The 24,175-nt window shown below is 38.5% G+C and overlaps 1 protein-coding gene across 1 annotated transcript in view; it reads right to left on the bottom strand.

Moving 5' to 3' along the window:
- Nucleotides 1-24,175, bottom strand: part of LOC134527589 (BMP-binding endothelial regulator protein) — a 367,253-nt gene that overhangs the window by 196,013 nt on the left and 147,065 nt on the right. The window contains exon 2 of the mRNA XM_063360406.1: nt 23,449-23,536. Within this exon, the coding sequence (XP_063216476.1) occupies nt 23,449-23,515 (67 nt within the window). The 5' untranslated portion in view covers nt 23,516-23,536. The remainder of the gene's footprint in view (nt 1-23,448; nt 23,537-24,175) is intronic.

Below are 24,175 nucleotides of genomic sequence, written 5' to 3' on the forward strand. Positions count from 1 at the left end.
AGAAGTTCGAATTCAACGAGTGGCAATAAATACGAGAGCACGAGAAGGCAAAGAGCATTTCTGATCTCTTCCAGGAATAAATTGGTCCTCTGTTTAATCGATTCGGCCTCGTGACACAAGTTCCTGTGAACTACAACTTTAAATGCAGCATGGACTATGTGAGACGCAAGCACAAGGAGATCCGATATCTACGGAGAATATTATTTTGTCTGGAGATTACAGAAAATGTTTCCTTTTAGTAGATTAAGGAGTCGAATAGAGAGTAGTCATTATTTTCAAGCTCTAAATTCAGAGAAATGCCGCAGAGTCACGAGCAGTACTACATGAACGGGACTTTCAGATTGTGTAGCAAGCAGTTCACCCACCTCTAGACAATCCACGCGGACCTCGGCAGCACAGAGGACCTGGTGACCATCGCTTCAGTGCCGATCGCTTTACTTCCCAATAAAATCAAGGGAACCGCACATCCAATATTTTTTTTATAATTTAAAAAATGTTTACCGGGATGGAATTAGTAAAGGATCATGATCAACTTCGAAGACACCTGCATTTCTTCTCTAGTTTCAAACTTCCCGTCTAGCACCCTTAAAAGAGTGCAATTGTCCACTTCAATCATATTCCACAGCGCTAGGTTCCAGAGGTGCAGGACTACAAGAATGACGCAGAAGTAAGGCTTCACGTACGCAAATACGCCGCGAGGTCACTGAGTACGGATGGCTCCAGATCCGTAGTTCGGCGCCAGAAGAAGAGAAACTGAAAAAGGTACTTTGTGCACCAATGGCTGGAAAATCCAATCATTACCTTTGATATCTGACACTGTGGGGATACAAAGCATCGAACAAGCGATGCTTGCGAAGGGTGGGGCAATTAGCTCAATAACAAAGTTCACTTTATCACTATTAACCCAAATTTCCTCACCCTTCTGAAGCTCCTGCAGCAGGGAGTTGAATATACCGGTTACAAATGTGACAGGGCTGCTCTCGGTTTGCCAGGCTCAAAGGCAAAGCAGCTGTGCGGGAAACTGGACAATCAGACTGTCAAAGTTCTGCACACGTACAGAAAAAGTACGCCTCAGGAACTCGCCAGGTGTTTGAAGAATCAGGCTACATTCAAAAAATGGAATGACATGCTAGCGGAAGTCATTAGCTACATTAAATGCAAGTGAACACAAAAATGTTTAAACAAACAATAAAAACATTTAAGAAATGTTACTGTCGAAAAACATATCCTGCATCTAAATTGAGAATACTAACTAACTTTAGATTTTACACACATTGGAATTGTCAAACGGCAGACATAATTTATGTAAATACAAGTATAATAAAAGGTTTACGAAAAACAATTATTTAAAATTATACCATCTTCAAATGCCAAGGCGCAATTTTCCCAATACTGTTAGTGATTGTGAACAAACATCATGTAGAGATTTGTAAGTGACATTTGGGAAATGGAAACCACTGTTTTTTGGACGGAAAAGTCAAATTTGAGACACGTTATATGACACATTGTATTCAGCTATACAATAGTACGGTATTTTTACCGGACAAATACATAGCAAACTGGGAATTTTGGTGAGAATTTCGTCACTAGAGAAATTGCAAACAATAATACCCATGTATTACTGGGATGTTTACCCAGCTTTATTTCGTCACGCTTCTCTTGAACTTCAGGCCAGTTAACTGATAACTAGTGGTATCTGGACCTACTCACGTAGACGCAGTAAGAAATCCGATAGTAGAAAGTTATATGTGTGATAGAGTAAACACGATATTGTGAAATTTACCTTGACAAAAAATGAATTTGCGATATTTCCGTATCCCTACAAATGGGTTATTTTTCCTATGCTTTTAACATTTACCTTAGCAAATTTATTAGTACTGTAATGGATTCAAGGGAAATTGGCCATACAATTATATAATATGTAAATAACTTCCATTCATGTTAAGAAACGTTTGACACCTACAAAAAAAAATTTCTTAGCGTGATCAATATAATTTCAGAATATGGTTTTACATAATTATATTATAAGGCTCAGGGAAAAAAATCCTGTTATTTAAAAACACTTTATAATACTAAAAGACATAAGAAATTGTTTAGAATAATATTCTTTACCCTAGGGGACTAAATATCGAAGTTTATTTCGAGACCAACACTTCAACACCGATATCTTGAAATCAACACGAGAAGGCTGATACGTCGAGGGGACGTACATTTTTTTTGAAAACCTCACTGATATCCAAATATTTCGAAGTTAGAAATAAAATTCCTGCTGTTGCATCGCTACACATTAAGGTCGCCGGCTCGGAAAAAATGTTTTTTGATGAATCTTTTAGTACTTTACTTCCAACGATGTAAAAGTATTTTTTGAACATACAGAAGTTTGGCTAACTTGACTAAGTAAATATACTGTCAAACATGATGCGTAGTCTGAATAATTTCAAGAACTTCAAAGAATATGATCATTTTCAGTGTTAGCAAAAAGTGACATGATGAAAACGTTTTATATATATTTTTGTATTAACATTTTGCGCATAGTCTCTGGTGTAAATCTGTTATTTTTTTAATGTTTCATTTATGAACCCGTTTAAAATTTGGTTTTCCTTAAAGAATGGTAATCTTGAGTTACTAGGCATTTTGGAAAAGTTTATATAAATTAAGGAATATTATGAAAATTAGGAAAATTATTACAACGGCAACCTACGAACGGTATGTTGAAAACCATACACTACTTACAATCCAATTTTTTCCATGATAGGATTAAAATATAAATTTGCACTGGGTTTCTATAAGCCACTTAATAAACACACTTTTAACTATTGGAATAATATGCAAAAAATAACCATACTTATACAGTAAGTTCATAAAATAATGTCTTAGTTTTAAATTTTAAAAGTAACAACTGTAAGCGTTGTAGCGTATTGGTTCAACGTCACAATTAAAGAGTATCACAGACAGTTTTAGATAAGCACATGCGCGAGTACTGCTTCGTGTTTACTGGCTTGCAGCTGGATATGTTGAAAGAATGGTTCTTTCCCCAATTAGTAGAGAATGAGCCTGTAAATTTTATTTGAAAACAGGATGGAACCCCTTTCCATTGGAATCTCTTTGTACGAGAGTGGTTGAACGTCGATGTCCCTGACTGTTGGATTGGTCATAACGTTCGGGACGACAGAGCTCTTTTTCGCTGGCTTCCACGTTCAACTGACATAATGCCATGCGATTTTTTTTTCCTTTGGGACTTAATAAAATACATATCGTGTCTACGTTCCGCCGCTACCTAATGATTTGCCAGAGCTAAATCACAGAATGGAAGAGGCTATTGCTTCCTTTACTCCGAACGTGTTAACCAAAGTGTGGGAAGAATTTGACTTGAGGCTGGATGTGTGACGTGTAACTAAAGGTGCACATATTGAACTTTTGTAAGAAAAACTAGTTTAGTTTACCTTCAATTTGATTTATGGTTTGCTGTAAATAGTCTCAATTAAACTGTTGTAATGTACCACTGAAATTCGGACTTTTTTTTGGGCAATCTATATCATGAATTACTTTAAAATTTTGAGCCAAAAAAAACCGAAATGATGTATTCAAAATAATGGAAGATGCCACCCGCTAGGGTGAAGTAGGCCGGGGAAGACACGAGACCTCGCAGTCGACGAGGTAAAAACAGTCGGCAGGTATTTTTATTGGGAGGAAGACACAGCGGGAAGCGGTAGTAGAAGCCCGCTCGGGACTCGCTTATCGGCGGGAATAACGTCCGGGTACGGCATTGTTTGAATTCCTGCGTGTCGGGACCAGGCCCCCCGGTGGCCCGCGCTGCAGCGCTGCAGTGCCTGTGCGCTTCGATGGGCGTCCTCTCCGTTTACAATGCGCGACTTTTGCCAATTGACGTCCTACCGGGTACACACACACGGTGTGCAGAGCTTCTGAAATTTGCTCACGATGTCCAAGCGGGGTCTGTTTACGAAAGGCATTTAAGAATTCGCTGAGGACCCATAAGTAGTTTGGTTTCCGGATTAAGTTTTTAAACTGTATTTTTGGAAGAGTTAAAACTGTTTTCAAAGTAATTTTTTGGGCATAAAACAAACGGTAAAGATTCTTGAATTTACGCATACATCTTCATTTCCCTACCATCTAATGTTACGATCACAGCTCAACTTAAATAGTTGTCCTATGCACGACGAGAAGACTACGCTCCAGTTCTGAGCCTTGTGCTTAGAGGCGACACCGCGCTAGAAGCACCAACGAGGGACGCGCTTTCATTCCGCCTCACTGACACAGATCCACCCCTGACTAGGCGGCCCCATCAAATGATTCATGCAGCAATGGGGAATTTTGATTTGATACGAATTCTTGGACATATGTCATTGCAGTCTGTTTGTGCCTGATGACGGGAACATATGCCAGTTCCCGAAACGTCGCAACTGTATCGTCACAGGAAATATACTGTGTTCGTTGGTGTTGTCGTTGTGCTGTTCATAATATCTGTCTGTCTTCATCGTTGTGTTCGTATACTTGATTTGTTGTCCAGTTTTTGCTGTCTGTATTTACTGTTATTTTTGAAATAATATACCGTTGTTAGCTCACTGTGTGTGTTTTTAAATGTGTTGATTGATTACAAACTTATTATATATACTAGTTTGATAAATTGTAACTTTTTTTACCAAGTGAGATAAAGAAACTCGCATTGTTTAAGATAGTAGTAGTTCCCACAGTAAACCATTTCGCATTTTTATTTAGACTAACTCATGTGGAGTTACAATGAAGTATTAGTTTATTAATTAATAATGTATGAGCATTTATTTTCTATTAAACGTTTTTGTTTTGGTTAGAGAATCATACTTATTTTTGTTTTAATTACTTGTGAAAACATAATTGTTTTTTATTTTAACAAAAAAGGATATGATTTAATAATTATGGAATAATCTAATTGACAGAGCTATGTGTTTAAAGTAATTATAGCAATAAGATAAACAAACAATATGCATTAATACATACCTGCTTAAAGCACAAATGTATAATCCAGTAATCAGTGATTAAAAAAAAGTAATATGATTTCCAGGGACGAAGTTTAAACTTCTTCTGCCTCAAAGAGCGCGCGCTCTCCAGCCACGCTACCGAGACTATAATTATTCTAGACGGAGATGCATACTATCAAGAGAGTAATGACTGCTTTCTTACGTACTTTATAACTTGCTATCATTTCTTGCTTTGACTATTTAGGTCTACGAAATATATTCCAGAGTAGTTTCGCTATCACAAAGTTGTATGTGTCTCACCAATACGTTTGGTACGTCCTTTAATGTTCACGAAAGCAAATATATATACGGGTTCATGTTGCTACACGCAGATCCACCATCTTGACAACTTTGGGTTGTGGGTACAGCAGAAAAATAGAACACGTTCTAATACGGATTTAGCTAAGACTTCAGGTATGAAAACGTTTGTACACAGAGCTAGACCCCTTGAAAGGGTGCTGGAATGTTACCTACACGAGAGCAGGCGCGCTAACAGAAAACAGGTATGATAACTGCCAAGAAAATGGGAATCGTGTGGAGCAGGCATTATCGCTGACCTTGTTTCAGTGTGCTCTGTTGCAAGAAATACGCCATTTTGAATGTATCTGAAAATTATATTTCGTAAAATGAAATTGAAATGAAAATTTTGAAACTATACTTTCCTGTTGTACTTTATAAAGAACATTATCGATAATTTTGTTTTTTGTAAGCAGAACTTGTTTGAAAGACGCCATCTTATTTTCAACAGTTTTTCAAAATTTTTAAAAATCATAAATTTATATTAAAACGTTAGGCTCTTTGAAAAACAGCACCGAACACTGTTATTTATAGTAACTCGAGTTCTAAAAATAGTTTCTCCTGCGAAAAAGATTGACAATTACTACTGACATTTTTTTCTTTCTTAATGACTATAGCCAACTCTAATACTACTGCCAATGGAAACTATTGTATGATTTTAAAAAGATCTAAAATATTAAAATCAAATATATAAATAAATGATTAAAATTAACAATTTTACATTAAATAAGATTTTTAATGTTAACAGGCCAGGAAGTGTCAAAAAAATATGAAAAATTGGCTGTTTCAGTAACTTCTACGATAGACTGCACAGGCCTCTACATCAATGAGCAAATATCCTCTGCTCGTTGATTGCTGATTCGAGAGTTGTCTAGTCTGGGTTGTCTGTGATTCCATCCTTCTTTGACTTAGAGAATCCCATCGGCCCAGAGTCCTCCGGATAAAAAGTGAGCAGCCAATAGCTGAAGAAACGCAAATGTATGTTAGTTTAAATTTTAATATTGCGAAATAAATTTGCGGATTTTTTCGGTCTCTATCAATCTGGCCATAGTGGTCACCGTTTACTCTGCACTGCTAACTATACGTGAGAAACAAAATAGAAAGAAATGTTAATGTCTAGATAAACAGATATTTAAGGGATTAAATGGGTGGCAAAGAAGACTTGAAGTATGCATACTTCCGCTTCAAGTAGATGATTGGGGTTCAGTGCTCTTGACACGTCCCAGGAAGACCCTGAGCCTGTTGTAAACGAGAAGTGGTTACCCAATCACTCTATACTTGAGCAAATAACACCTGCTCATTGGCTACTTAATCTTTACACCGGTTATCTGGGAATCTTGTGATTTGATACTTCTTTTGTTGAGGGTTTCTCATTGGCTCAGAGTCCTCCAAGTAAACAGGGGTCTAATCAATGCAGCAGTACATATAAGGTGAACGAGCTGAGATTCTAGACTATCGCGATTTTTTGCCGTATAAGTTTTCCAATTTTTTTTTTAAATATAGCATGTTTGATTTAATTTTAAATTATTATTAATAGTAGGTATGGTTATTTATAATTACTTAACAAAAATTTTGTATAGGATCTAATGTTTCAAAAAATGCCTATAACTCGAAAAATAAGACACTTTTTTAGTTTCGGTATTTTGATTCAGAACCGTAATTTGCTGGCCTATCAATAGGGCCATGTAATTTTCGCGAAAATATTTCCAGACCAGCTGTGTGTTAAAACTCTGTAACATTTTCTGTGTCTCGTGGTTGGCTGGGTTTATTCCAGGTGCATGTCTACTGTCGGCGCACCAATCACAGTAACTCAGTGCGGAAGCAATAACCTCCTGAATGGCCCGGCCAAGCATGACAATGGCTTCTCTCGCAGACGGCCGCCAATCACAAGGGAGAAACCGCTGCTGCGGATATACCTTGTTGCAGTCTAGTAAGTGTTCAGATCTTTTCGCGAAATCTGCAGGCCCCTACCTATCAACTGTTCGCGGCTTGACGCTGAACTATGGGACACCCCGTATAAAACTGTCGTTACACATAATCTTTTATATTCAGTCAACTGGTTTCCTTGAAGGCCGAAGAGGTCCTTGGCGACAGTAAAGCAACTGAACATGTTCATGGAGATAAAAAGGAGTCTATCTGTGAAGCTGTGACGAGACACGGAGCGAGGAATGCAGGCTGGACGCCACCGCTGCCCCCCCCCCCCCCTCCTTGCCAAGGACTACACCCTCCTCCAACCCCCGGAGAGATGGAGCGGAGATACCCCGAGGGCAAGCGAGCTAATGACGTCGCAGCTGTGGTTTCAAACGCGCGCGCTTAAATATTCATGGAGCGGGTGTGCGGGAGAGGCCAGCCCTCGGAGCTACACTGCGTCCCAGGAGGCCCGAGCACGCCCGAGCTCCTGCGGCGCCATGTCCCGCCACGTCCAATCACGTCGTGACTTCGTCTTGTACGCCAGTTTGAAACGAGGGCTTAGTATGTTCGAGTTCCTAACGTAAATATAGGAAGTGCCGTTATAAACAATACATATTTACAGGTCACACAAGTAATAGGCAAGTGTCTCGAACGTTCGATTCCGGATGACGTATCTACTTTTAAAGCACATATTTAACTCACGCGTTAAACAATTTGAATAAAAAAATTAGTTTTGTGCAGAAAAACGTTAACTATTTAAACGTTTGATATAAATATATTTTAAAGTTTATATTTAACAACTGTGATATGAAATTATGAATACTAGTGTGGAAAATTTACAATGTCGAGGCATATGATGACTTTTTATGATCGGAATTGCGAGAAACAACGATAAGAAGAAAGAACAGCCTGTGACTAATCCAAGAAAGAGCCAGTAGCCGGTGCCGAACACCAGCCTAGTTAGCCTAGTAGAGTGCAGCTGCAATAATAGCAAACAGTGATGCTGGAATTATATACATTTGATAGGAACTACTGTATTTTTCTGAACGTCTCATTTACACGACGTTTTCACGTTAAAAACTTGCAGCCTTGTACCGACACAGATTAACATAATATTTCTGAAGTATTAAATCCCTTGAACGTCAGGTAACGCCACAGAAAAATCATGATTGAAGCATCGTTTATGGAGGAAAGTTAGGATCCGAGAGACGTCAACTTGGTTTCAAAAATTATTTTATGCCATGAAGGTTCATCATTAGTTATTGCAAACTTGCCTTTGTGAGAAGATAGGCTACAATTAAGAAATAATATATACATATTGTTACGAACGAGAGCAAGGCCGGGACACATGCAGGTGCAGAGTTTTCTGGCGACTGCCGCAACATGATATGCAACGCGCGCGCCTGGAAGATAACAAGGATTATCGCTTTCCCCCCTCCTTCCCACCACTCCCCACGCGGCGCCCTGCCTTTGACACGTAACTGAAACCTGACAGCTGTGGAGTTACGCGAGTCGCCGACACGTGTTTTCGAGAGATTTCTGCCGTCGGGACGGCGCGGAAAGACGCGACTGACCCCGGCCGCTTACGTGAGTTCTGGAATTGCGCCGGGGCCTATATATACATGCCCGAGGATGTCAGGGCAGGGAGTCAGTGGAGTTCAGAGAGAGAGTTCAGGCGGCAGCATTCCCGCAGCGGAGCTTCCGGGGCGATAGTGCCACGGGTGCGGCAGAGTGGCGAAGTCCTTGGGCGAAGGTTCCAGGGCAGGGAGTGAGTGAGTGAGTGGAGTCGGGAGTTTTCCCGCGGCGAAGTTTCTGGGCGATAGTGCCGCGGGTGCGGCGGAGTCCCGAGCGACGTTGCGAGCGAGGCGTCGAGTGGGATCTCGGCGAAGGGGAAGTGCGACGGCGGCGGCGGAGTGTGGCGACGGAATCCTGCGACGGAGACCCACGAGGGGTGCTGCGGCGAGAATTGCGCCAGAGGTGCAGCCCAGCGAGGTGTGCGGTGTGTGAGAAACGAGGGACTCGGGAAGCAACATTTTTAAGTGCAATTGATTATTTAGCATTTTTAGATTATTAGCTAGTGATGTAAATAGTGGCAATAAATAAAACTGTGTGTGTGATAAAAATCTTTAATTGGGCTATCCTTTACGAACCCCCGCGGTAAATAGTAACAATATTTTTAATTAGTGTATATTACAGTATAATCGCAGAAGAAATCAGTACTAACCCATACTGGAATAATCGGCGGTTTCAATGACTTCTAGGATAGACTCCATGATCCTCTATGCATTCGGGAAAATTACACCTGCTCATTGGCTAATGACTCGTGACACCTAACTGCAATGCTTGTGATTCGATGCTTCCTTCGTTGAGGGTTATTCATTAGCTCAGAGTCCTTTAGACCAACTGTGGTCCAATAACTAAAACAGAAAAAATTTGGATTCCATCTTATCGCGAAATGAAACTGCGAATTTTTCTGGTCTCTTCCAATGACTTCACAAGAATTAGATTTGTAGCAGACAGTCATTATTAACTGTTGGCATTCCAAAAGTATACTGGTACATATTATAAGCTCGAAATAAGTCAAAATTAAAAACAAAGTTAATGAACGAAGTAGTATAGGAATGGGGTTACTGGGACTGGTACGGGTGCCAGGAACCGGAGCCGAACGCCATTTTGGATTGCGACGTCACGGCGGTCATATTGGATTACCTTGACCTCTGACATTGACCTTTACCCCGACCTTAGACCTCAGTCACCATCTTGAATTCCGCCATATTAGAATATAACATCTCACGCCCCGAATGTTGCACTCTTCGTTACGTCCGACATCAAGACCCCAATCCTCGAACGTTGCACTTTTCGTTATGGTTGCCATTTTGAATTTTAATGTCACTTATGCTATCTTAAATCTGATTTCATAATCACTTTTTTTCTATTCTGACGGCACAGGCATTTTTTTTCCCCGTTTTGCTGGAGGCCGCCATCTTGGATACCGACATATTTGCTTCTGCTGTTGGTTACTAGAGAGAGCCAATATCGCTGTCTCAAGCACGTAAGGTCGATATTCCATTATTGTGGTTCTTATCAACATATTAAATGTATTTTATTTTTTACAATATAAATCGGAACCGTGGTGATTCGACCATGACAGCTCGAACCTCTGGGTTGGAAAAATTACGCCTTTGGCCGCTCGGCCATCGAGACATTTACCAGACCGAGAATTAATTAAGGAATATATAAAAAAAAAATAACACACATATTTGGACTGTAATTTTTTTTTAAAATTTGAATTAATAATGGAATCACTCGCTAGAGGCCGTTGTCGCCATATTTACTATCAAAAATTGTTACCATGTGTGCTAGTTAACACACATCACCTGCTAAAAGGTGCTGCCGCCATCTTGTTTTCAGTAATACATACAAGGAGCAATAGTTTCACGTAGTACACACACCATCAGCTGGAGGACACTGTAGTCACATTAGATTAAATTTTACCCACTACAGCCAAAGAGCCATATTGTCAGCTGTCTTGGCCGCCATCTGGAAAATCTGTAATTTTTAAACTAGAAATTCGGGAAATATTATTAAAAAAAATAAAAAAAAAAGTTTGTTAAAATAATGAATGATTTAATCGATATCCGTCATTGATTCAATCCTTAACTTATGCAAAAAAAGATCATTAGTGTAAATTACCAAAAAAAAAAAACAGCTTCGAGAAAAAAAACAAAATGACAAATAAAAATTTATTACATAATTGATCCTCTACTACAAAAACAAAATCAAGAAAATTACAAGTATTTATCGATTTCTTTCTTATTAGAAAGTGAGGCAAGTCATTTACATGACTTGACATGTTTTCAGGGCATTTACACATGACAGTCGATTAACCAGACACGTCCACTTGGTGATTAGGCACGTCCAGGTTGGACAGGCTAACACGTCTAGTTGGTGGTAAAGTATATCCAGTTGGTCGCCCGGCACATTGAGTTGTTGGCTAGGCAAGTCCAGTTGGTGGTTGGGCAGAACTCCTCGCGCCAGTCCAACTGCACCACGGAGCCCCTTGTGTGGAGAGAGTACAGTCTAATCCAAAGGTGATGTTTATCTGCTACTCAATGGCGTGGTTGGATGTTTTACTGGCTGCGACTAGTGCCACGATAATTTCACGGATTCATTTCACTCCAAGCTAGACTCATCTTCCCTGTATATAATCAAGCCTCTTTAGAGTGTTCCTTAGTCGATAGCAATTCCACGCATTTGACGGGTAGGATAACCACTTATTGTTTTTGTTTATGTCTGGCTCAGGGTCGTCAAGGATGTGTTAACAGCACTGCAGTTCAATCATCAACGTGAAGAAAATAACCGTGGCTCTCGCTGTGTTCGATGAGAGGTGTGCTTTCCCTTCACTTGTCCAGGCCAAATAGAAAGTGGTAGTACTTTACATCCATGATTCGTCTACATTTTGATAATCTAAATTTAAACGTAGTTTAGATACTAATTATATAAAAAAAAAGTATTGTGAGAGTTCATTTAAATGAAAAATTTTCGCGAAATACGTGATTTTCTGGTGAGGTGTCTGACAATGGAGACGTTTTAAAATTTTACAGCAAATTTTCACTTATAAGTAAAGACCGGAAAAATTTGGGATTTCATTGAACTATAGAATAGACTCCATAATCCTCTCTACACAGGGTAAAATTACATATTCTCATAGGTTACTGACTCATAACACCTGTTAACTGGGATGCTCTTGATTTGATACATCTTTTATTGAATGTTTTTCATTGGACCAGAGTACTTCAGATAAACTGTGGAACAATAACTGAAGCAGCAAAGAGGCAAACGTATTTGGATTATATCCTATCACGAAATAAATACGCGAATGGTTCAGGTCACTACTTATGAGCAGAGATCGGAAAACTTTGCAGATTCATTTCGCAACAGGCTAGAATCCAAACACGTTTACCTTTTTCCCTGCTTCTGTTATTGGACCACAGTTGGCAATAAGGACTCTGAGCCAATTAAAAACCCTCAACGTGAGATGAATCGAATCACAAGCAACCCAGACACAAGGTATTTCTAGTCTGTAGCCAATTAGCAGGTGGCATTTTCCCGCGTACGTAGAGAATTGTTGAATCCATTCTAGATGTCAAACCATCTTTTTCCAGTTCTTACTTATAAGAAGTATTTCTAAGAGTTTCATAGAGAGTTAAGAAATAACCGTCTATATAGGCAAGTATTTTTTCCTAAATAACTCCGACCACTTATTATACTGCATTAAGGTATTTCTGAGCCAGAGGTTTCTTACTGTAATTGGCGCCAGTACGCAAGAGAAGCCATTGCCGTATTTGGCAGAGTCATTCAGGACGCGTTTGCTTCCGCACGAAATTTCTGTTATTTTTTTGCTGGCAGTGGGCGTGAACATGAAATAAACTCGACCAACCATGAAACACAGGCGATAGCAACGTGTGTTAAACCACAACTAGTCTCAAAACGAAAGTCCGGATCGACAGCGCATTCCTAGTTAAAAGATAACACTATGTCGCGTGAGGTTGAAAGTCACGTCTTTTAGAGTGTTGAAAATTGAATGTTCGGCTTTCGTTCAGGGATTGCAATTCAGGGGGAAAAACTGAGAAGATTGACGTTATGAGACCGCATTTAATCTCTTGTAACTAATTATTTGGTAGTGAAGCAACAGTAGTTTCACTCTATTTATACATGTGGCAGTTACTCATTGTTAGAGACCGGAGGACTTTGGGCCAATAGGAGACCCTCGGCCAAAGAAGCTTCCAATCACAGGCAACCCTGTCAACTAGACAACTCTCGAGTCAGCAGCCAATGGGCAAAGGGTATGTATGCTCAAGTATGAAGAGGACTGTGCAGTCCATTCTAGAGATCATTGTAACAGCGATTTTTTACGGTCTTTACTCATGATCCAAACAAACTTTTAAACGCAAAACACTGTTTTCAAATAATAGTGTGAATAATGTTCGCTCAGACGTATTTGTCAATCTCGCCTAGACTCTTAACTACACACAACATGTGCTTGTTTAGGGAAAAGTACAAATAGCCCAAATATTTTGGTTATTTGCTCAAGTTGTGGACAACACATTTCAGCCCAGAAGCCACGTTGTTACTGTACTAGAATAATTTGCCCTTGTTCTATATAACGTGTGATAATCAGATATGAGATATGGCAAATTATATGGGCAGTTGTTTACAGTAAAAAAAAAAAACAATCTGAACGCCTACTAGACTGCTTTAAGATTTGCTTCAGCCAGCGATTTATAACCTGTTTTGGCGCCGTCTTCAAGAGAAGCCGTTGCTTTAATTGGCCAGGTCATTCAGAACACTTTCGCTTGTGCACAAAATTTACTTCGTCTCATGTGCCGACAGGGGGCGTGTACATAAAAGAAACTCGACCAACCACGAAACACAGACGATTCTACGGTGTTATAGCACACAGCTGGCCTCAAATTATTTCTACGAAAAAATACATGCACCTATTGATTTATCGTGAAGATAAATATTTTCTAAAATATTTTGCAAAAAAATGTACACCTTTTTTTTACTGTTAACATGGTATAGGTATTTTGGGCAGAATCCCAGAAGTTAGTAAACATAGCGGCTACGATGTTACTAGCTCAGTAACGTGTGGGACGATTTCATGTCACCGCCCGCAGTCAGGAAGGAAAGAGCCGTTGAAGTCTTATTAAAAGTACAATTTTGCCACAATAAACCACAGTCTTTAAACTGCTAGTGCTAGCCACAAAATATTATTTTTTATCATTTATCTATAATTAAATAATGCTATATTTAATATTATATTTTTCTATGATTGGTTTCTTGCATTAAATTTGAAAATAATAAATAATAAAATACGTTTTATATGCCGGCCGAGTAGCTATGAGTCCGGCAGGCATGCTTTAAGATATGATTTACATGTAATATATATGTAGGTGTAATTCGGTCACCATTCACAACGTCACAGTTTTAAACAAAATAAAGCACGCGTTCAGAAGCGAAATGTACTTAGTAGCAGCTGCTTTGAATCAAAAGAACTCGCTCGTCTATTGGCCGAATCGGGCTGCGGGAACGGCCTTGCCTCTGCTTGGTCACTCTCCGCCGTGGACTATCTCTTATTGGCCGGGCCCGACACCTGTCCAGTTCCTGGGCGATGGTTGGTGGAATTAAGGCTCTCTCTCTCTCTCTCTCTCTCTCTCCCACACACCCCCTCCATCCCACGGCTCATTATTCTGGTTAGTTACGTTATTAAAAAGGTTTAAACATTTAAAAACGAGTTTTATTTGTAAAAAATAAGGAATAAAGTGTTAATAGGGCCAAATATGTACCATATAACTTGCAACGACTTGATACCGGCGTTCAACTGGGTCGGCACTCAGGTCACGGCTTTGCCCGCCTTGCTGGTTTATTGAATTTTCGCGCCAATAATATTTTTCATCCACGACAATTTTAAGGTTCTCTCGTGCATTAAGCATTGCGTTTCGTGTTTTTTTTTTTTTTTTAATTGTGTCACAATATATATGCAAGTTGTTTTCTGTCATTCGTAAAAATGGGCAAATATCATTTGTTAAACTATTTTACTGGCATTCCGCGTCGTTGTCACGTACTGCAAAATATTCCTTTGCGTTTGTACACCAATCTATAGTATATAACTTTAGGTACGCTGGATGAGTATGACTTTGACCGACAAACGTTTGCTCCATGTTCATAGTGATAAAATATGTTTATACACGACTTATGAACTGAAATGCTTACGAAGGCTGGTATACGTCTTTGATGTTGGAGCTGGACTAAATTTTTATTATTAATAAAAGGGAAAGTATATAAGCGTATAGATTTTTCTTTAACTCAACGAATTTCTGTATTGAAATAATTACGAGTAGTATGACACTTCACCAAAAAGGCGTGGAAAATAAAGGCATTTATCCCCACTTATTTAATTGAAATAATTTTGCTACAGCAATAAGGTTTACTGAGGTTGTAGAACTTCATTCAATTACACATGATCCAGACGCTCAGTGTCCTAAACTAAAAACTTTCTTTATTATTTACTAAATATATTTTGCTCAATCCCAACTTCATAGACGTATATCTTCTTCGGGATAATTAGTCATATTGGATATTTTCCACTTATTTGGTCCCGATGAACCTGCAGGGCAAGTTTTTCGGCCGACAACTCATACTCAACCTGTAATGACAGTCTTTTTTTTCCTTTCGATTTATTTCTGGGCAAGGTAATGGAGTGCGAAGTTCTTAAGTGCGGCGGCGAACTGCGGCAACGCACAGCTGAGGGCTCTATGGCCCGAGACGGACGATGCCAGCAGCAGGGTGGGGGAAGGGACTGCTATACGGTAACGGCGTTACGGTGAACGAGCCCGCGGAACGCCCGACCCAGAGCTGCACTCACTTCCCGTAACGACGGCTGGGAACCAGGCCCTTGCGTGCCGTCCGCCCGCTCACTAGCGCCCGCTGTCGCCGGAGCTCACCAACACCGCTCGCAGCCTGTCCACGGATCTGCGCGGGTTCGGTGAACTTGCCCAGTTCAGAGCAAAAAATACTCATTTGAACGTTAACTCTGTTCACGACGGAGCACAGAACTAGATTTTTAAAAAATATTTTTTTAGGAAATTTTTTTAACAGTGTAGTTATTCGCCACACAATCCTTATTTAGATAATGTAACTGTTTCACGAACTCATTTTGACATGTTTTAACCCAAACGTAATTGTATGCTTAATTTTAATACCACATTTTTGGTAACATTTCTCGATATAAATGTAAATTATCAACAAATACATTATATTGGACGTGTTCTACAGGTTTTTTGAAGGAAAAAAAGTTAAAAGCATACGAAATTCGTGATATATTTTTATGATAAATTTATCATACGATTCTACACGCTAATAAAGTCATAGATGTGATATTGTTTAGAATGTACTGTAAATTACTTTTGGAAATGGAACAGAAATTATCATTAAAAATTACAGTTACACTAAATGTTGTACATTTAAATGAAAGCAACTGTATCGCTATGAAAACAAGCTCGCATTACTACTGGGTTCGGATTCTCGCCCGGGCATTCAAATGTTTGCGTTGTCCTGGTAACTTCAATAGTTAAAGTTATTTCAAAACCGTTCCCTGAAGAGTTTTCTAGTATTAACTGCGTACATTAATACGCATGATAAAAAAAAGCCAATTGTTGAAAATTTTATTATCTTTCCAATGGTTTAAAAAAATTATAATTGTATTAAATTTAAATCATTATTTAGCAATTTTCGTAAGTGCGAATTTATATACGTATAAATATTCAGTAATTTTTTTTAAAATTATTAATACACGGAATAATAACCATAGCAATTCGTTGTAAAAATTTCAGTAGTTTTCTTGTAGTATTAAAAATTATTTCTTGTCTACTGTTTCTCAAATCAATACTTTGTAAAAGTGCAAAAACAGTGTTATGAGTGGGTATTTAATGATTTCAAATTTGTTTTGTGTATTGTGGTTTTACAATTACGAAATGAAGGGTTTAAGGTAAATAAACTTAAGATAACTTGATATGAACTGTTCCGCAGAAGTTGAAGAAATATCTTAAGGTATATCACTCAGATTTAATCATATAAACACCTAACTAAACGCTATGTAATGGCTTGTCTAAGTGTTAACCAAATAGATATCGATATTAATTTGGTTTTTCATTTTTAACTTATGATTATTTATGCAGCACATTGTCGACCAAAGAGACGAATCGAACGGTGTGTCACGCTCTGAAAGCAGATAAGCAAATGAGGAGATCTCGCAGCTTGCTGGCGCAGTAGAACAGCAGAGCTAGCGCCGTCCGGCAGTGGAGGCCTCGCGGCGCGACGGGCACCGCGCGATTCACGCGACGCGAATAAAATTACTTCCTGGCCAAAAACACTCGGCACATCTGCAGAATTTCCGATCAGAAAGATTTTCTATTTGAATAGCGTCGTGGACGGAAAGCTACTGGATTTGAATCAGAATTTTATTTTCGAAAAACGGCTTTGACTGGTGCGTTGGTAATTTTACTATAAATTTTGGGAATATTTTAAAGACTACGTTTATTAAACTTATCTGCAAAGTACTTGAAAGTTGTCCAAGTACAATGATTTTTTTTTGTTTTACTTAAAAAAAAATCCAAAACATGTCGGTTAAAATAAAGAATTTAAATTAGTACTTATGACAATCGTATTTTTGGTGCGCAAATATGGCATTATATATATAATATATACAAGAGTAATTTTTTGTGATGTATAATAACATGTTAATAACATGATATTTTGCATCGCGTCCGTCGAACTCTAGTGATTACAGCATCACGTGACAGTGAGAGATGTCAAGCTGGAGCGACGTAAAAGCTGAGCGCGACGTTTCCTTGCGTATGATGGAAACACTAACATTTCTCCAAATTCTAACCATCATGTTTCAGATTTGACATTACCTTGAATTCGCCACTTTTAGAGAGTCAATGACCGCAGCAGAAAGAAACTTCGGAGAGCTTTCCAGTCTTTACCAAATATATATATATATATATATATATATATATATATATATATATATATATATATAAATGTAACAGAAATTCAGGTAAAATGGCAGATATTTGTAAAATAGTGCATTTACATACAAAAACACTGTATCACTACAAAATAATGTTCGCAATAATATTGGATTCGCATTCTTACCCGTTGTCCCATTACCTCCGATAGTTAATGTTATTTGTAAAACGTTTCCTGGCTGGCTTTCCAGTATTAACTACGCATATTAATAAGCACGGTAAAACAAAATAAAGTCAAAATTTTTGAATATTATATCATCTTTCCCGTGGATTGAAAAAAAATTATATGTGAATGAATTATCAAAATTAAAATTTACAATTTTGTGCAAATTTTCGTAAGAAACACTCAGTATTACTCGAAGGAAAAAAAAAACGTATTTAATATGTGCAAAAATAACCACAGCCATGTTTTGTACTAAGATACTATATATTTCTTGTAGTATTACACAATATTTCTTGGCAACTGGTTTCCGAAGGGATGTTTAGTTAAGGTACAGCACAGCGCGCCGTGAACAGGAACCGGAACGACGTGTGCGCGGTGAGGCGACAGCGCGACAGCCCGGAGGCCGACACGCGACGCGCGACTTCGCGTGCAGATGTCGCGTGCATCGCGTGCAGATGTCGCGTGATTGAAGGCAGCTCGCTCCCGCCGGGCTGGGCAGCGGCGGCAGGCAGGGGGCGGGGTGGCCGCGTTAAGGCCCTTCGCCTTAAGGCGAACTTCAGTCTCCAGCATAATATCACGGTTAAGGCTGGTTCCATATCTCGATGGTTAAATATTTATAAAACGGGACAGTAGAAGAAAGGTTGTATGCATTACCCGGTAAATAATGACACATAACATTTTAATTTCTACTGTTTGATCTTTCTACTTATTATTGGGACATTTTTTGTTTAAATCTTACGGTATAACATCAGTAAAGACAAGATAATAGATTTACAATAACCAACTTAATTATTTAAATCACTTACATTTCATCAGATTGAAACCGCATGAAATAATATGTTGATAAATTTTAACGATGGATTTTTAATTATTATTTTTTTGGCTAAAGCATTTATATTGGAATTTGTACTTAATGCATATATTTGATATTTTATTTGTAAAAAGTAGTTTATTATTTTTAACACGTTCAAATATTCTTTAAAAACACTACGTATGATTTTTTAATATGTGGACAAAGAATTATTATATATAACTACGTAAACAGTATAACTTCAGTTACATTTTTGTCACAAGTTCTTACGTATTTAAAAAGATCTTAATGTTTGGGTTACCAAGTAGCGCAACAAGAAGTCACTGCACACGTCTTGCAAACTGACGCCCACTACCACTGGCCGTAGGTACGCGCCTTGTAAACAAATGCAAGATGACCTTTCTACATGCACAAAGCCCACTGCGTGACTGTCGCTATCGAGCAATTGCTGCATTCCTCGACAGAGATGGCTGTGCGACAAGTTGACACCAAACGTCACGTCAAGCGACATTCTGAAGACAGACGCAACCGACATATTCGTGTTTCCAGAGTCGAAACCTGCTATTCACTGACCCCTAGATCGGAGGTAACAGTAAAATATTGGTTATTTTATGGTTGTTGTACTAACGAAATTCTCCCAAAATATTGCTTCATTTTGACGTGACGTCTAATAAATCAATGAACGCCGGCTGCACGCACGAAAAAGTGTCCTGTAACGCACATTGTCCAACTACGATGTGTCCTGTTACGCTCATTGTACGCTTGCGCCGCATCTCTCTTCCCCTCGATTGGAACAACCATCGATTTGACTTTTCAATTATGTTTTCGTCATTTGATTTATTAATATTATGTAATTTAACGATCATCCACAGATTTTCAGCACAATCGGTACGGTATTTAAAAGTAATGTTGAATTTTCAAATACGTTTTTTTACGAACAATGGTGTTTTACAGTAACACATAATAATTCAAATTACGCCCGGGATCTTTTGCACAATGTTTTGAAAAATATTGTAATACATTATAAATAAGTTTGGTGTATTTGGGATGCGTTATTGTTATAAAATCGTATTTTCCCTACGGTGCTGCCATCTACGGTGACGGACGCGAACTGAACGAATCGCGCTATCTATCCGCTTCCACGACAACCAGGCACTCGTTAATACATATTTTCCTTTGTTTATCGCGAGTGGCGTTTTTATTAATGAATTATAAAGAAAATTTCGTGCCCGGGCCTACAACTGCATATCATTTTGAGTACTGGAAGACATAAAAACGTAAAATATTCTAGAAGAATTTTAATCTCGGCCCCAGCGCACCACTAGCGTCTGGGTTGCAGATTAAAGCCGAAATTCTTTCTTAAACTTACTAATACTTATTTTATTAACTGCAAGGGTATTTTTATTAAATTCTACGTTTAATTTCGTTAAATGTGTAATTGCGAAAAAGCGTAAAACATTCTCGACGATCTTGAAGTTAAATAGCAAACACGTATAAATGTGATAGTTAAAATAATCTCTTCGTTAAAGTAATAAACATATTTAAATTAATGAGTGCAAATAAAAGTAAATTTATCAATTAAATTGTAGATTTCATTTCACTCCTTCTTTGTATCCATACAAAATAGTAATAATTAAATAAAAATGATTCAATTGTATTCATAAAAACATGCAATAATTTTATCAATGTTTTGTTATGACGTCACGTTAAACTATCGTCCGTAAACTGACTTTACAGACAGTCAATTTTTTTTTGGAGGTTCAGTTTCCGCTTTTCTACTAGGTAAACATTTTTTGTAAACAAAACAGAAATACATATTAATTTAATATTACACATATTTTATGTTTGTACATTAACGTGAAAACCAATATATCACTACTAAATAGTGATCGCAGTAATACTTGGTTCAGATTCTTTCCCGAGAATTTATGCTTTGTTTTGTCCCAGTAACTTCAATTGTTATTTATTTGAAAACTGTTTCCTGAAAGGCTTTCCAGTATTTATTGCGCACATTAGTATGTATAATAAAACAAAATAAAGTCAAATTGTTGAACATTCGATTAGCTTCTCCGTAGTTCCAAAAATTATGCTTGAATTAAACATTTATTAAAATATAAAACTTCGTGCCGATTTTCGTAAACAAATACTTAGCATCGTCTCGATAAATGTAATTTATATCTGCAAACATAACCATAGTCATGTGTTGTACAAAGTTGCAATATATTTCTTGTAGTATTATAAACTATTTCTTGGCAAATGGTTTCCAAAGGAATTTCTTGTAAAAAGACAGGAAATTATTTTATCTGTAGATGATCGTAATAAATGTGAAATATCGGTTAGGTAAGCCATACTTAAAATGTTGTAAAATCGTGAAAATGTGTGAATTCTCGTGAAGTAGTGTTTTCAATTCCGACCACAAAGTTGCTCGAGCGAAAGACGAACATCGGATATATTCGTGGACTGGCCCGGCGTCAGTTTAAGAAAAGCTCCCCAACTGCAGAAGGTCTAGCCGGAGTCTTCGTAGCTACAGACATCATTTAAGAGTAAGGAAAATAAACAGAAATATTTATTTATATTATTTTGAAAATAACAATTAGCCTAATTCATTACCTAAAATTGTGGTACATCATATGAGACAGTACAAAATGTTATGAAATGCTTGAAATTGACAAAAAATCGGTTACTTTATATATATACACACATGTAAAATCAGTAGGTGAATCATGTTAAAATTATTTTGGAAAATGACTATATCTGTAAAAATATAATAATTTTTTTTTGTAAACGCAGAAAATACAAAATTTTGTTCTGTATTATCTAACGATGGTGAATTATAAATAAATTAATTGTAGAGAATTAAAAACTTATGAGTGATGTCTTCTTTATTCTTGTCACATTACTTTTTCTACAGACCGCGCTGAGGTTACTAGCCAGTAGAAAGCCATTTGGGAACGCCAAATCTTAGTAACAAATAAGCTAGAAGTATTTCCTCGTGCCATTATCGCCGTGTCCGAACTACGTCGGCTGCCATTGCTGAGACAGTCTGACCTCTCGCACTTTGCTAGGTCCAGTAGGAAGGTTGCGTAGCCTTTAAACAAGGCGCTTGAAGCATCGATCCCCAGCAGCCGTTCTGGTTAAAGAAGTACTCTTCAGTGATCTCAGTGGCTGACAGTAGAAACATGAATGCGGATTATGTGTATCACCTTTTAAAAAAAACAGAAGATGGCGGGATACAATCCCTCTCAACTTTCACCCATGAGATGGCACGCGGTCACATAGTTTGACGTCACTCTCTACCTCGTCACTGCCTTATTCCAGCACCAAAAAGCACTGCTTGACCACGCCTCATGATGGCTTGTAAAGTAGGGACTGAAAATATTCGCGGTTTCGATTGCCTTCAGGAAAGACTACACAGTCCTCTTCTGTACACCAGTGAAAATAACGCCAATTCATTGGCTGCTATCTCGTGAGTCGTATTAGCTGGTTTGCCAGTGATTCGAAACAGCTTTGGTTGAGGTTTTCTCACTGTCCCAGAGTCATCCAGATGAACGATGAGCCAATAGAAAAAGCAGACTTAATGTATATGTATATGAAGGTTAGCTAATCGCAAATTAAATAAACAATTTTTTGCAATCTCTACTTATAAGTAGAGACCGAAAAATATTTGTGTATTCATTTTTTGATAGCATAGAATCTCAAACCATTCATCTTCAAGCTGCTTCAGTGATTGGACCACAGTTTACCTGAATGACTATGATACAATGAAAAACTCTTAACAAAGAAGAATCGTATCACAAGTATCGCAGTTAATAGGTGTTACGAAATAGTAGCCACGAGCAGGTGTAATATGCCCAAGTACAGAGAGGATTATGTAATCTGTTCTAGAGGTCATTTAAACTGTGCATTTTTCCAGTACCGACTTAAAAGTTGAAACTAGAAAAATTCTAGGACTCAATTACCTCTAGTTCTATATACACTCTGACAAATTTCCATTACGGATTGGTAGAGACCGAAAACATTCTCTGTTACAATGATCTACAGGATAGACTCCATGATAGTTATGTGCTCGGACAAATTACATCTGCTCATTGGCTACTGACTCGTGGAGCCTGTTAACTGGACCGCTCGTGATTAGCTACTTCTTTTGTAGAAGGTTTTTCAATGGCCCAGAGTCCTTAAGATAAACGGTGACCCAATTACTGAATCAGCAAAAAGGCCAATGTATTTGGATTCTAGCCTATCGAGAAATGAATCCGAGAAGTTTTCAGGTCTCTAGGGATTGGTTGCTGCCTAGTGAGGTGTCCTAACACAGTGAATGTATGTTGTTTCATCTGTGTAGGGTTTCAAATTGGCTGAAAGTATTTTTAGTAAATTGTTAACAAATAGCAGATGCAACTCAAAGCGTTTTAGCTTTGCACTTAATGAAAACGCAAATTTTTTCCAGGCTTAATTTTAAATAAAGAATTCGAGTTTACGTCGCCACCATTCTTAGAAACTGATTCCACAATGCAATAACCACACCTCACCTCGCCAACGTGGCGCAGACCGTCAGCTGGACATAAAGCGGCTTTTCGCGGTGTCCAAGCAGTATTGCATGCAGTAAAACCCCTTCTACTCTCACCACAAGCTACGTCAGATCAATAAACAACAGCTCACCGTTGGGGAAAGACAGGGTTGCACATGCGCAGCCGAGGCACGCAACCAGTAGCGCGGCACGCAGCATGTCGACCAGGGACTGGAGCGCCTGCGCACACAAACAAATACACATCGACACCAGCTCAAGGTAGCAGGCCTTAGGCCGAAATTAATTTCACTGAAATTTCGGTCAAGTGTCTTTAGGCCTAGTGCCTTTCGGCCTAGTGCCTTTCGGCCTGGTGCGTTTCGGCCTAGTGCTTTTGGCCTAGTGCCTTTCGGCATAGTGACTTTTGGTCGAGTGCCTGTTGCCAGAGTTAAAGAAATATTCCCAGCTATATAAATTTCTAGGTTTTCGATCTAGTGCCTTCCGGTCTAGTGACTTTCGGCTTGGAGCCTTTAGGTGTAGTGCCTTTCGGTTTAGTGCCTTTCGGCCTAGTGATTTGCAACTTAAAGCAGCGTCCCCGATCTCACCCTCTGGAAATTGGCAGAACACCATTTCTACGGCAATGCACTTTTCGTGAAAAAATGTCCAGACCAGCTGTGTGTTTTAACTTAATAGTAGAGACTGGAAAAATCAACGGATTCATTTCGCAAGAGGGTAAAATTCAAACAGTTAGACATTTGCGATTTTTATGCGATTGGCTCGCGGTTTATCTGAAGGACTCTGAGACAATGGGAGACCCTCGGCCAAAGAAGCATCCAATCACAGGCAACCTAGTCTAGACAAACCTCGGGTCAGCAGCCAATG

The sequence above is a fragment of the Bacillus rossius genome, chromosome 1 (genome assembly GCF_032445375.1).
Source record: "Bacillus rossius redtenbacheri isolate Brsri chromosome 1, Brsri_v3, whole genome shotgun sequence".
Classification (NCBI taxonomy): Eukaryota; Metazoa; Arthropoda; class Insecta; order Phasmatodea; family Bacillidae; genus Bacillus; species Bacillus rossius.